This window comes from Giraffa tippelskirchi, chromosome 9, assembly GCF_054371585.1.
Source record: "Giraffa tippelskirchi isolate mGirTip1 chromosome 9, T2T-mGirTip1v1.2.pri, whole genome shotgun sequence".
In the NCBI taxonomy this organism is placed as follows: Eukaryota; Metazoa; Chordata; class Mammalia; order Artiodactyla; family Giraffidae; genus Giraffa; species Giraffa tippelskirchi.
Genome location: NC_137283.1, coordinates 106,797,771 through 106,813,186, shown reverse-complemented (window position 1 = coordinate 106,813,186; position 15,416 = coordinate 106,797,771). Strand labels below are relative to the sequence as shown.

Here is a 15,416-nt window from a genome sequence, read left to right as displayed (position 1 = left end):
TCTGATACAGGTGACCTGTTACAGAAGGAAAAGAGTGGAAAGAGATGGCAGTCTTCACTGATTGCAGTGACTATATATTACTTTTGCAAAATTTATAAAATTTACCAAGATTTATGGCCAAATGATTGCTAAGGTCTTTCTTAAGAGCCTGTGCAAGTGAGGGAAGTAAGTCTGAAATTTGTGCTTTATTAGCCTCACAGCAAATCTTCCCTGCAGGCTTCCCAGTTTAGTGGGTAAAGAACCTGTCTGCAATGCAGGAGATGCAGGTTCAATCCCTCGGTCAGGAAAATCTCCTGGAGAAGGAAATGGCAACCCACTCCAGTATTCTTGCCTGGAGAATCCCATGGACAGAGGAGCCTGGTGGGGCTACTCCATAGGGACGCAGAGTTGGACATGACTGAAGCGACTTCGCGTGCACACACCAAACACACACATGAGTATTATGGACTAAATGTGGAATTCAATGAGGTAATGAGAGTGGGGATTAGTACCCTTATAAGAAGGGGCAACAAAACACCTGCTCTCGCTCTCTCTCGCTCGTTCTCGCTCGCTCTCTCTCTCTCCCCCACCACCTTCTGTCTCTCTTCCCTGCATGAGCCAAAGAGGTCATAGGAGCACACAGCAAGATGGTGGCTGCCTACAAGCCAAGAGAAGAAGCCTCAGAGCAAAATCTACCTTGCCAACACCTTAACCTTGGAGTTCCAACCTCGAAAACTGGGAGAAATAAGTTCCCATTGTTTAAATCACCTTGTCTGCCATACTTTACATAGCAAGCTAACCCAGAACATAAAAAGAAAGTCAAGAAAATATCAAATATTAACTAAAATGAAAAATCTAAATGACAGTAGAACAGGCTGAGTTTGAAGGAATAAAAGAAAGGGAGACAAAATAAGATGACAAAAAGGATTTTAAAAAGTGTCTTGCTCCTTTCTCCTCATATCCTCCTATTTGTTTTTTCTTTTCTTTTACAAAAGGAAAAAAGTTTTTGGTTTTATTTTTTGTTTTACAAGCAGAAAGGCCAAGTGAAGAATTGAGTGATTATCCAGGGAACTGAATTAATATAAAAAGTCTAAATAACTCAAGTCAAATCCCTTTTTTTAAACTACAGTATCTCTACAATTGTCTTAATCTTTCTTTCACTTGCCTCTACAGATAACACTAATGCTTCCTTAATTTTAATATACTGGACATAAGATGTATCCAACAGCTAAATTTCAAGAGCAAAGAAAAAAAATAATGAAATTCTGATGAAACCCAAGTAAAGAAAATACCCAAAACCTATGTGCAACTTATATGGAATGCATACTCCTATAACAAATAATATCATATGTCATATTTCTGCAGTCGAAATGTTTAGGCTCTTAAACTATTTTTGCAAAATATTAGTGAAGTGGAGGAAACAAAATTTATTACTTTAAAAGAAAGTAAAACCTTTCTATAAATTATTTTTAAAAGGTAATAATACTTAAAAATTATTTTATATTGGGAACACATCCAGATGTCAATTTCCTAGATGATCTGCAAAGTTTAAAAATTTGCAATACTTTTGCAACACCAAAATGCCAGTTTCTATGCACAAGGAATGAGATGTATGGAGAAAATTTAGTAAATTTAGGAAAAATAGGAAATTCAGACAAGAAAACTCACTCCTGGCCCCTACCAAGTGTGAGTCCCTTAAGTAGACCAAACATAAGTACATTTGTCTGTACATTCAAGCCGTCAGGGTGCTGGCAAGCAAGATAACTATAGTTTTTATAGTTAGACAAGTGTTTTTGATGGAGCATTTTTTAATAAGACTTGAATTTAGAGCTATGATTCTCCTAAGAGAGGAAGGAATATCATAAATAGAATTGGCGAGTGGCTTTGTCAAAAGAAACATACTCTCACATGCCCCCTCCTCCCAGTCAACAATCCAGGTGTTGGGGGGAGGGAGCCCCAATACTGAATGGAGCTGTGTAGCAGCCCCTCAGTCCTGCAAGAATTAGTGACACAGAAGAACAAACACCGAAAAATATTTTGTGGCAATAAGAAAGCAGTGTAATAAAAAGAATTCTCCTCTTGCGTTTTATTTCTTCTACTTTTACAAAACAACTGTTTCAAAACTTTCTTACAAAAAATTAAAAAAGACACATATACATGACATGCAGGAGATGAGAATAATGTTCCTCTAATACAAAAGCATTAAACAATATTTTGGGTGCTGGACAGCACTTCTGGCACGTTTATTTATTAAGACTAGAATCCTCAGCGTTCTCCACTGCGATATTTTCTAACACAGTATTACTGGTTGTGGAAAGTAATTTGCCTGAATTGCTCTCTTTTTCAGTCTCCTCCCAAGTAGTTGTCAGAGGCCTCCTGAGGGTTTCCGGAAGCAAGAATGTTAGAACTCCACTCACCAAGGCCATAGTCCCAGAAAGCAACTAGAAGGAAGCAAAAAAAACAAAAGTGACACATCGAGAAAGAAATGTACCCTTCAGAGAATAATCATTTCTGAACCTTGTTCAGAGGGCAATAAAATTGAAATTGACATAACAGCTGTCGTTTTTGCTTCTCAGTAAGACCTTTTTGGAGAAGGCAATGGCACCCCACTCCAGTACTTTTGCCTGGCAAATCCCATGGATGGAGGAGCCTTGAAGGCTGCAGTCCATGGAGTTGCTAAGAGTCGGACACAACTGAGCGACTTCACTTTCACTTTTCACTTTCATGTATTGGAGAAGGAAATGGCAACCCACTCCAGTGTTCTTGCCTGGAGAATCCCAGGGACGGGGGAGCCTGGTGGGCTGCCGTCTATGGGGTCGCACAGAGTCGGACACAACTGAAGAGACTTAGCAGCAGCAGCAGCAGCAAGACCTTTTTGGTTACTTTCAATTCGTTGACTAAGCTTAATTTGATCATTCATCAACCACGTGGAACACCTACTCAATAAATCCCAGTTACTGCCTGCATTATTACTCGTGTAGGCACAGTCCTAGGAGCTACGCTGAGGGAAAAAAAAAAACTCCCTGCCCTGTCTTGCCAGGCTCCAGAGTCTCATGGGCGAGCCCAGCATCTTGGATTTGGACTTGATGGTCAGGGACTGTCTTAGTCAACCGTGCTCCTGCCCCCAATAATGGACATGCTATCAGCATTCAGTAAATGGTGGGGACTGAATAAATGCATGCATGTTCATTTGGTCAGTGAACCAAAATCTGTAGCATTTAGGGGGAAATAAAACAGAGGCAATGGAAACTAGCTGCTACTTTGTGTGGGGGGAATGACAGTTTCCAAGTAATTTTCTATAAAAATTCACTATTTCTTTACCTTCCAGGTTTTGACACATGAAAGGCAACCTTTTAGACTGCCACCAAGGTGTTTGCTTTCAAAAATGCAAATCACATTAAAAACTAAAGTCTGCATATCTCTTCTCTGTTGATCACTATGAAGATATGGGTGGGTTTTAGAACTAAATTTGGATATAGTCTGTAAAAACTTTGTCTTTACATAACTTAAACTCCTTTAGCAAAAAGTACTGAGAAGAGCCCATAAAAATAAATTAAGGCATGGGCTTTCTGATAAATCTGCATATTTGGTGCTTTTATAGTCTCTGAGATACAGCACAAACTGAGACATGACATGAGGCCACATCAGCTACAGATGTGACCTGGGAAGACAGTTCTTGACTTGTTTTGCAAAATACTGATAACCTAATTCCGGAAATGCATGAGTAAGCCAAGAAACAGTAACAGAATTTAAAGTGATATTGCAAAGGATGTAGAAATCCCAAGAGAGCCCTCTGTCAGGTTCTGAAAAACACTGAACAAGTCTAAACAATAAATAGAATCAAATGGACAATTCAAGACAAAATTGGATTTTCTTTTTTAACTTGGTAGTGAGAATCAATTCAGTTCAGTTCAGTTCAGTCGCTCAGTCGTGTCCGACTCTTTGCAACCCCGTGGACTGCAGCATGCCAGGTCTCTCTATCATCACCAACTACTGGAGTTTACTCAAACTCATGTCCATTGAGTTGGTGATGCCATCCAACCATCTCATCCTCTGTCATCCCCTTCTCCTCCCACCTTCAATCTTTCCCAGCATCAGGGTCTTTTCCAATGAGTCAGTTCTTTGCATCAGGTGACCAAAGTATTGGAGTTTCAGCTTCAACATCAGTCCTTCCAATGAACACCCAGGACTGATCTCCTTTAGGATGGACTGGTTGGATCTCCTTGCAGTCCAAGGGACTCTCAAGAGTCTTCTCCAACACCACAGTTCAAAAGCATCAATTCTTCAGCGCTCAGCTTTCTTTATAGTCCAACTCTCACATCCATACATGACTACTGGAAAAACCATAGCTTTGACTAGATGGACATTTGTTGGCAAAGTAATGTCTCTGCTTTTCAATATGCTGTCTAGGTTGGTCATAACTTTTCTTCCAAGGAGCAAGTGTAGTAGTGAGTAGTGAGAATAGTCAGGCATTGAACAAACTCAGAATCTTGCATCTCTCCTTTCACTCCAAGCAGGTCCCCTACGCCCTTGGCCAGCCCTCGCTACCCCCACACAGGCACCCCAACAACCCCCTCCACCCCACCTCTCCCTCCCCCTGGCAAGGAGGAGCCTTAGTCCCCTCTCACCTTCTCCTGGGGGTGGGTGGTGGAGGGGTGTGGGTGGGGGTAGGATCTTCCCCCATCAATAGATCTCCTTTCTTTCTCACAAACTTTTGATCTTTTCCTTTCCACTGGCTAGTTTCCCTCAGTAAAAATAAATTTCTTGAGCCTCTTACAATCTCTGTACCCACTCTGCCTGGGAAGGTGTACTTGCTACCTGTGTGGCCCTGGGCAGGTGACTGAATTTTTCTGCTCCTCAGTTTCCTTATCTGTAAAATGGAAATAATAATACTACCTGTCCCCAAAGGACTGGTGAAAGGATTAAATTAAATAACACATTTAGGCACTTAAAACAGTAACAGCTGAGGAGTCAATAAATGGTAGCTGTCATTACTACTCTCTATCTTTTGAAACAAGCAAGAGACTCAGCCTCAGCCCACATCCACTGCAGCCCCCACCCATCTTCTCCACAGCAGTCCCTGCTTCTCCTCCCATCCTGCCCACCCCCGCTTCCCCCGCCCCCAGCAGCATGGCCCTCACCCAATACCCACGGACATCGCTCTTCCCAGGCCACAGATTCCTAGCTGCCAAACCTGACAGCTGTTTGCCCGTTCTGCTTTTCTTAGCCACTGTCCTGTTCTGCCTTCCTCGCCTCCCCTCCTCCTTTGGGGTCCTGGTCACCTCCCTACCTCCCACGCTGCTGCCCCTTGGTTTCCGCCCTGAACCCCTCTTCCCATCAGGCGCTAAATGCCACTGTTTCCAGGGGTCTGCTCTTCAGTCTCCCTCCCTTTTTCCTCACCCTTCATAAGTTGACTCTCAAGTCTGTACCCCGTGCCCCCTACCATGGGGGCTGTCCTTGGAGTTCCAGACCTGTAAAGGCACAAGCCTCCCACCTATTCCCCCACCCTGCTGCCCCCTCCCCCGCCATCAAGCAGGCACCTCCCACTCCTCATCCTCAATTCAAGTGCACCATTCCTCCCCACCTTAGCCTTGTTCCCCCTCCTAGAGTCCCCTACAGCCCTGAGAACAACCTTCCACCATACCCAACTTGTCACGGGTCTAGGGGGTAAGACTTTTCCATCCTGTCCTTTCCAACCTGCCTTTAGTCTGATATTCTGACCTCCTTTGAGATCCCTGTATCCTTTCACCCTTACCTCCTGATGCCCACAACCCACCCTGGGTGTTAGTAGCAATGCTTGCACCCAGACCCAAACTGACCATGTTTCTTTCCCCCTCTAAGTTTTTGCCTTTCTGTTGCCTCTGCATGGAATTCCCTTATCTCCTCTTCCACCTGGCTGACTCTCACCAGCCCCTCCAGACACAGATGAAAGGCCCCTCCTGCAGGAAACTTCTCCTCTGGCCCTAGCTGGGCTCGGTAGCCCTCTCCCGCAACCCCAAAATCCCAGCATTTCCCTACCCCAGCCCTCTTCTCTGGGACCTCTGCCTTCCACACAAGTCTGGATATCTTTCAGGACTAATGCTATCTCTTTCATCCCTGCTCCTTATCACCTAGCGGAAAGCCTAATTCAAAATCAACACTCAACCTCTGCCAAATGAGTTCACGAATACAAAGATTATGTGAATTAGGTGTCCACTTCTTTCCCTGGATTACTTAAAAATAATCGTTGAAAATAAAAGCAACAGAAGGAATGATGCTCAGGTGCTTCTTTTGGGAAGAGAAAATATAAACTTATCTTCTAGATGATCATGTCTATTCCTCAAAGGGAAAATACTGGCTCCCTGGGCAGTTTGACATCCACAAAAAAGCTTAATGAGAAATTTAATAATTTATATTTTTACTCATTAAAAGTAACAGGCAACATCTGCTACATCCAAAGGAAACACATTCACAGAATATTTTTGCAAATACACACAAGACCCTGATGACAGAGGTGGTCCTGGGGAAGGCGGATGAGGGTCAAGGTGGAATAACTTGTTTCTCTGCATCCCCTTTAGGACTGTTTGTTTAACCTACGAAAAAGGCATGGCATTTGGATTTGAACCCAAGTATGTCATTTTAAGGCTTTCCTGGTGGCTCAGACCGTAAAGAATCCACCTCAATGTATGAGACATGGGTTCGATCCCTGGGTTGGGAAGATCCCTTGGAGGTGGGCATGGCAACCCACTCCAGTATTCTTGCCTGGAGAATCCCCATAGACAGAGGAGCCTAGCAGGCTACAGTCCATGGGGTCAAAAAGAGTCAGACATGACTAAGAGACTAAGCACAGCACAGAACATGTCATTTGAATAGTGACAGCAAAAACAGCCCTTACATTCTATGAATGGAAAAGACCCAGATGCTGGGAAAGCTTGAGGGCGAGGGAAGAAGTGGGCTACAGAGGTTGAGATGGTTGGATGGCATCACTGACTCAATGGACATGTGTTTGAGCAAACTTCAAGAGGCAGTAAAGGACAGGGAAGCCTGGTGTACTGCAGTCCATGAGGTCCCAAAGAGTCAGATATGACTGAGCAACTGAACAAAAACACTATTCTATGAAGACTGCTTTTCATAAAGCAAGTAAAAAAGAGCTTGTCATATAACAAGCACTATTAGAGTAGCTGTTAAATAAAATTAAAAATCCCTTTTAACTTTATAGTCTGTAATGGATCTTTATGGATGTCCTTAAAAAAAAAATCTTTATTTGGTTTTAGTAACTTCATAGCAGTTTGTTTTTATAGATTTATGTATCTGCTATGTGTCTTGGCTTATTTTTTAAAAACATCTTTTCCATTTTCATCTTCTATCAATGAGGAACATAAAGTGCTAGCACAAAGGAGATGCTTCTGGAAAAGTCCATGCCCTAAAAAAGAGTAATGAGCTCTAAAAAACCTTTTCCTGTATCGGCCAGACCCAACTCCCCCAATTAAGCACATTTGACTAGGTGCCTGTTGCTGGGACATGAGAGGACCATGTTGAACCAATGATTCCCAAAGAGCAGATGCATACCACCTGTGGGTGCAGAGTGATTTTTTTTTTTTTTTAAGGTCATCTCAAACAATTTATTACTTGTAGGATTTTGCTAGTGTATAAGACATATAACTAGTAGGCATGGGTGTTAGTCGCTCAGTCATATCTGACTTTGCGACCCCACGGACTGTAGCCCACCAGACTTCCCTGTCCATGGGATTTCCCAGGCAAGAATACTGGAGTGAGTTGCCATTTCCTTCTCCATGTAACTAGTATGCTGCTGCTGCTGCTGCTAAGTTTCTTCAGTCGTGTCTGACTCTGTGCGACCCCATGGACTGCAGCCTACCAGGCCCCTCCGTCCATGGGATTCTCCAGGCAAGAGTACTGGAGTGGGGTAACTAGTTTAACACCCATGATTTCACTGTTATTGTTGCTTAGGGCAAAACTAAATTATGAAAGCCAGTGTATCTGATTTAAAATATTAAATATTATAAATTATAACATGAATGGCACATAAAGTAAGAGAAATGCTTTGCTGGACCCAATTGTGGTGACACAAAATGCCCTGTCCTGCAAGAGTTCAATGGTTTAACTGGGAGACAAAGACATATGTGCAAATGTTACAGCCAGACTGCCACAGCAGGCTGTGGAAAGGGTACACATGAAATGCTATGCAGACCTGGGAAAGACAGAGATTGGGTCACTGGGTCTGGGTGGCCTTCTTGAAGAAGTGGGGTTTGCTTCATGTCTTAAAAGCTATCAATACACGGGGGCTGCCTCATCTACAGCCCTAGTGCATTCGGCCCCCACTAGTCATCCGGCAGAGTCAGCACAGGAGGACAAACTGGGAACGAGGTAAGTGGGCCCAGTTCTGGTCTCAGCTCCCTAGCTGTGTAAGTTACAGCCACTAAAACTCCAGGACACCATCATCCAGAAGAACTGCTCTCTGCCAAGCCTGGGAAGATGCTGTGAAAGGGGCCTCATAGGAGTACTGGAGAGAAATCGCAGCCAAAATGCATCTTCCAGTTCTGGGAGCCCTTCACCGTTCTGACCCAGATGCAGTGCCAGCTTCTGAGGCAGTCTGGGTCCTAACGGTTCTTGGATTTACCTCTTTAAAAGGAAAAAAAAAAGGTCTATATCTATCTACCTATCTACCATAAAATATAAGTTTTAAATGCATAAAAACAAATGTACAGTTTAAGAAATAATTATAGTACACATTGCTATATTTAAAATGGATAACCAGAAAGGACCTATTGTACGGCACATGGAACTCTGCTCAATGTTATGAGGCAGCCTGGATGGGAGGGGGTTTTGGGAGAGACTGGATACACATATATGTATGGCTGAGTCCCTTCGCTGTTCACCTGAAACTACCACAGCATTGTTAATTGGCCATATCCTAATACAAAAATGTAAAGTTTGAAAAGAAAAGAAATAATTATAAAGCAAACATATCATGGTCTTGATCACCCACAAGAAAACACTGCTTGCACCCCAGAAGCCTGTCCCTCCCTCCTCCACAGGAAGGGGTCCTGGTTTAGTCAATTAGCCCCATCAGTTGTCCTGGTTTTAACTTGTATGGTTACTGAAAGTCTGTGGAAAAGGGGTCTCTTTCTCTTAAGAAAAAATAAAGGTACATGCAAACATGGGGGAGGTGGGCAAGAAGCATTCTCTGCAGAAGGGATGTTCCAGCAGAGGAGGTGGGGCAGGGTAGGTGTGGAGAGGCGGAGGAAGTGTGTGAAGCAACAAACTAGGGAAGATGGGGAGGGGTCCATCTGGAAAGGACATGAGGATCAGGCAGGGCTGGGGATTGTTCTGAAGGTGAGGGGCCGCTGGACTGGAGCTGTGGGTTCAGCAAACTACTCTGATGGGGTGGGGCTGGGGTAGCGGTGGGGGTAGAGTGAGGGGAGGGAACCTGGGAGGCAGGCAGTGATGAGCAGCTGGGCTGGAAGCAGGTGAATAGGGAGGTTTTGAGTGAGGAGGATTTGGTGTTGTGGATTGGGAGGAGTTGGGGGGGCGGATAAAAGCTGGAGCTCGAGTGTTATGTGGGAGGCCAAGGACTCCCACTCCACGGTGGAGGCAGAAGGAGGAGGGAACATAAGCCAGCTGGGTTTGGGAAATGGTGAAGTTGTAAGATGCCCAGGGAGGATATCCACAGGGCTAGTGAGTCTGCAGCTTGGAAGCGAAGTCAGCACTCAAGAGCAGTTATCCACACAGCGATTGGGAAAGACAGCCAGGATGGCTCTTGGAGAGTGAGGCGATCAGAAAAAGAAAGAGGAGACAGAGCGAACAGCCTCGAGAGAGCTCCAAGCAGGAAGTTCCAGAAAGGGAGCCTGGAGGAGGAGGGGGAGGACCAGCACCCCCCGGGGCTCCCCCGTGAGTCACTGCAGCACCTCCCGTCACCCCCACATGCCCCACCGCCCCCACCTTCCTGCCCCCACCTCCCATCACCCATCTTCCTCCTGCCCCAGATGTGTAACAGTGCTCTGTATGCCTTCCCAAACTCACAGCTGGGCCAGGAGGAAATCTGCAAACTGAGCAGAAGCGCCCTCCGGCTTCATGAGCAGGTGAACAGCTCACACTGCCAATGCCAGGAGCAGGCACACAGGCAGCCCCATCCATGAAGAGCCCCTCAAGTTGCAGAGAAGCTGCAAACCACAGACCCCTACACCTCTCCACCAGACACCACCAGATTCTTCCAGGAGCAGCAGCCTCCAGAACTGGCCTTGATCAGACATCACAAAGGCTGGGGGTGGGAGGCAGCTGGAGGATCCCGACAGAGGAGCACAGGCTCAGAGACCACAAACCAGAGCTCCTGGCTTCGCGATGTGCTGAGGAGAGGCCCTACTTGAGCTGACCAAGTTGCAATTAACAGCTTACAGTGGGGAGAGGGGGAAAGGCAATCAACAAACAAGAGAAACAACCACCACCACCCTACTTAACAACTGATGAGCTGTTAACAAGAATGCTAGACATCCCCAAACCAAATTAGAAGTTGGAGCCTAATAAATAAAAATATAGAAGGCAGTCAGCTGCTCTGCCTCACCGCTATCTCAGTCAAGTTCTATAAATTGATGAACACCTGTGGCATGAAGATCCAAACGCTGGAGAGATAAATGCACAACGGGGCCATGATGCTTCCCACACGGCCCACAGTGCTGCCACTCCCCACGGCCAGCGACCTGGAAACACGGAGAGAATTAAGACAGCAGCAGGAACAGAAGACAAGGGACATGTGATACAGACAGTGAGGGGACAGCTGCCCAGATCCCTGTCCACCCTCCCCACAGAGAATAAATAATAAAACTTATCATCTTAATATACGTGGAAATTAACTTTAATTTTTCAAGAATTGTTCATGATTTCCCCTGGAGGATGAAATGGCGACCCACTCCAGTATCCTTGCCTGGAAAATCCCATGGACAGAGGAGCCTGGCAGGCTACAGTCCATGAGGTCACAGAGTCAGACACGACTGAGCGCCTGAGCACACATGTTCATGATTTATATTCCCATTCTGTGAAATATCAGTATCTACAAACACGGAGATAATTCAAGACAAAAGAAAGGTAAACCGGTCTTCATCAGCTACGCAGATGAAACTCTTACTATACTCATTCAGTCTAACATTGAGGTTAACATCAGTCTTCTACAGCTGAAGTTTATTTAGAATAGGAAGTGGGAATTTGGGAAACCAAAAGATTTATATCTATGTATCACTCGATTTCAATTTTCTAAAGTCAAGCAATATCTTAATATACTTTCCTTTAAAACCTATTTATAGAAACCTTATAGAATCTCTAGTAAGAAGCAAAGAATGTGCTTCCAACATGAGTGTGCTGTGCTTAGTCACTCAGTCATATCCGACTCTTTGCGACCCTATGGACTATAGCCCACCAGGCACCTCTGTCCATGGGGATTCTTCAGGCAAGAATACTGGAGTGAGTTGCCAGGCCCTCCTCCAGGGGATTTTCCCTACCCAGGGATCAAACCTAGGTCTCCCATATTGCAGGCAGTTTCTTTACCGTCTGAGTCACCTGGGAAGCCCTTCAACATGAGTATCTCTTATTAAGCCTAGGAGAGAGGCCCCAGGAGAAACCAAACATGCCAAATTCCTTAATCTCAGTCTTCTAGTCTTCACAACCATGAGAAAACACACTCCTGTTGTTTGAAGCCCTCAATCTGTGGTGTTTTGCTATGGCAGCCTTAACACAACTGACATCAGGACATCAAGAGACACATCCTTAGAACATTAGCCCTGAGTCGGTGTAAGTCAATTGTATTTGAGATTTAAAATGGTTTTAGGACAATACACCATTATTTCAAAACAAATTCTGTAATATCCTTGCTAATGACATATAGACAAAGCCTCTGATTCAGAATTAGCATCATCATGTAATCTTCCCACATCTTGGAGTTCCCATACTTCTACAAAAAGAAGGCATTTATACTTAAAGACTAAACTTAAGGAAATGACACATAAGTGAAAGATAATAAGAAAACAACACAAAAATAAGTAACTCTTACCTTACAATGGTTGGATACAGCTCCGCTGTATAAAGGTATATAAGGCCAAACGCTGCCCCTATGAAAAATTTTCCAGCCATAGATGCCACCACTAACCAAAAATGGTAATCCTGAAAATGTATATATTGGCAAAATAGACCATCATTTTGTCATCAAATAATATTTTTAAAAAGAGAAAATCCTTAAAATTATTACTTAAAACTTTGTAATCCTCCAGTGTCTTTCAGAACAGTAAGTTTCATTTTTGTTTGAATCTATTTTGTAAATTCTGCTCATGGTGTGCAAAAGCTTTCCTTCTTTATGAAATTTAGAGAAAAGCTTCACTGTGCCTCCTCTGCCTCAGAGATTTCAAATTACCAATTAAGAAAAGTGATTTGGGAAGAGACACTGTGGAATAAGACCCTCCCAGATAGTTTCTGCTGTCATCCTTGACATATTCCACTTCCTGAAGTAGTTCTCAGAGACTTCTCACAGTCCATCTTTTCTCTCCTCCCCTGTCTGTCAGCTGGGTGTTGAGACCCAGGTGACCTTGGAGTTCATGCATTAGGGGTGGCAGCACCTCTGTCAACCTGCGTCCCTGAGTGACTCCAGGGAGCCAAACACCCCCTTCACCACCCCTACACCCACCAGCGAGGTACAGTCACATCAAACTTTCTGTGAGCAAGAAATAAATGTCTATGATGTGAAGTCACTGAGATTTGAGAGTGCCTGTATTAAGGCAGCCAGTGTCACTTATCACCTTAATTACTTTGCATTCAATGTTTGTTGAATGAATTAATGGAACACAGAAAAATTGTATTGTGTTGACACTACCGTTTGGAGGGAAGTTTTATTAGAGGGGAAATTTTTGTGATTAAGGGTTAGTACTCTATTTCTAGAAATGCCCATCAGCCACTTTCCGGTCTTTTGGTTACTGCTGGGGCTTAACCACCGTAGAGATGAAAGGTTCTACGATTCCCCTAAATCCTCACTGGCTCAAAGACAGTTGCCATCAACTCAACTAATATAACTGCAAGCTACTTAAAAACACATGCAAAAAAGGTATGGATGAAGCTCCCTCAAAGTGGCAGAGACCTCCAAGTTTTAAGTAATTTTAACTAATGTGAATCAGTTGCATGTATCAATCACCTGGAAATTTCAATCCATAACACATTTGATTCACCAATTATTCACTGATAATTAAGTGAAGCATAAAAGGAAGTCACTGGTTAGCTTAAATTAGATTTCAAACAATATACAAAACTTAAAATGCCTTGATCTAAATGTTGAGATACTATTGCTTTATAATTACATAGTCACTATAATTATACATACATAAAATATAAATTATTTTAAAGTTTGTTATGGTGACCATATTTTCTATATTGAGAATGAAAATACAGGTTCTAGTAACATTTGGGGTGAAAAAAGGAAGAGTTCTTCTGGGTGCAAGAGGTATTCTAGGCCAAAGAGTTTGCCAAAATACAGGAATGAGGAAGTCATTTCAGTAGTTTATGGCACTATTTCTCACTAAGAAATTGCATTCTTAGAAACAAGACCCTTGGGAAATACAAATACATGCACAGTAGAAACTGGAAACTACTAACCTACCACAGTGAAAAACAAGACTGTTTAAATTGGAACAATTCTGAACATAAGACTCATAGTACCTTTCATCTGTCCCCATGACTCCCTCGCTCCTACAGACTTCTGATCAAACGTCACACTCTCTGAGAGGCACACCATCCTCGACCACCTTAGATAAAATAACAGCACACACGTGCGTTCCCCCTCCAAACACAGTCACTCGCCATCCCTCATTCAATTTTGTTTTTCTTCATTTTACTCAGAGAAACTTGACTTACTGCACGTCTTCGGTACCTAGAAAAGACCCTGGCACATACTAGGTGCTGGATAGATCTTTCATGAATGAATAGAAGTTTAAGATGATGATACTCACTGGAAAGCGCAATCTACTCTCCTCATTGAAGATTACCAAGTTTACAGAATATAACACTGCCCATCTCTGAGAAGTGGGATTTGGGCTTCGCCTCCACCTCCCACATTTCTTTTTCCTTTAAATTTTATACTATTTATTATAACAGAGAAGGAATGATATTTTTAAAGAAAACATTAAAAATATTATGTATATAATTTATACCTATGTATTATTTCATCATCTTCGTATTCATAAGCTGAAAATGTCCCCGTCAAACTGTCACAGTATAACTAACCATTCCCTAAGTAAAACATAAAAGAACTCACCTTGGGGATCACCATAATCACACCATTGGTCACTGCGCTTGACAGAAGGGAGAAAATCAGAATGTTTCTTCTCCCCAAATGGTCCATCCCGAAGCATATAAAGACATAGGCAGGAATTTCCACTACACCTGTCATGGAGCAAAATGACGCATCTCTATAAGCCAGAGCATCCAACTGAACAGGGGGACCCTGCCTTCCAACCCAAAGGAATGGTCAGCCCTCTCTCTGATCTCAGGGACTTCTAAGAACTATCTAACAACTGCCTAAGAGGCAGCAAGGCACACGACTTTTAAACTCACTAGAGTGGGGAGGATGTTTGCTGTGATGTGCACTAATGCTCACATAATCTGCTTAGCATTTATCATCTCTCCTCAGAATCTTATCCCCAACGAGGCGGGAAGCTCCCAGGACACAGCACAGTCCCTGGAGGGCAGGCCAGTGAAGTGAACAAATATGTAAATCAATAGACAACACTGATCTTTTCTGATCTTCGGCTTCTTCTGCTTGACAGAAGTACGGGGAAATGTTTGTATCAGTAACTTCAAACTTAGAAATTAAGGTAGAAAATTCAGGGCAGCTAGGTACATAAAGTAATGATAACTGTTCGATGGATTTTAAACCTAAAAATAAAGCTAATATGAATCCCCCACCGAACAAGGACCTTGTCTTGGATCTCCTTTTACTCCCCCTCAACAAAAAAAGAAAGTCCAGAACTGACTTAAAAGCCCTTCCATTGAAGAACCGAAGTTTGAATCTTAGATCCAGAACCAAAAAGCTTTACATCTATCACCCAGAACGCAACAGGGAGCAAGCAAGAAGATTTCTCAGCAAAACTGAGCAAACCCAGTAGCCTCTGAGAAACTGTCACTGCTTATCAGCCTAGAGTGTCCACGTAATTCAAAGGTCTCTTCTTTCGACCCTCTGCAGCTTGCCTAACCTCAGGACACGACCCACCACTGCCTTTGAGGACTGGTGTGCACTTGCCTGTGTAACTACAGAATGCTATTAGCACCTGGACTGGCAGGTCTGGGTCTACATGTCTTCTGTGGCTTTGGGAACATATCACTGCAGGTAGATACATATTTCCTGAGTTAACATTCTTAGTAGTACATCAGAAATTAAACTCTGCTGCAGCTGCTCAGAAAAAAAAAAAAAG

At 43.4% G+C, this 15,416-nt stretch overlaps 1 protein-coding gene across 3 annotated transcripts in view; it reads right to left on the bottom strand.

Moving 5' to 3' along the window:
* Window positions 1-2,050: 2,050 nt before the first annotated feature.
* The window catches only part of SLC22A16 (solute carrier family 22 member 16), a 30,224-nt gene continuing 16,858 nt past the window's right edge, over window positions 2,051-15,416 (bottom strand). For 2 of the 3 annotated variants that reach the window (XM_081530607.1, XM_081530608.1), the window contains 4 exons: window positions 14,261-14,388; window positions 12,017-12,126; window positions 10,574-10,673; window positions 2,051-2,420 (listed from right to left, as the gene is read on the bottom strand). In XM_081530607.1, the coding sequence (XP_081386733.1) occupies window positions 2,323-2,420; window positions 10,574-10,673; window positions 12,017-12,126; window positions 14,261-14,388 (436 nt within the window). In that variant the 3' untranslated portion in view covers window positions 2,051-2,322. The remainder of the gene's footprint in view (window positions 2,421-10,573; window positions 10,674-12,016; window positions 12,127-14,260; window positions 14,389-15,416) is intronic. The other variant, XM_081530609.1, reaches the window with a different exon arrangement.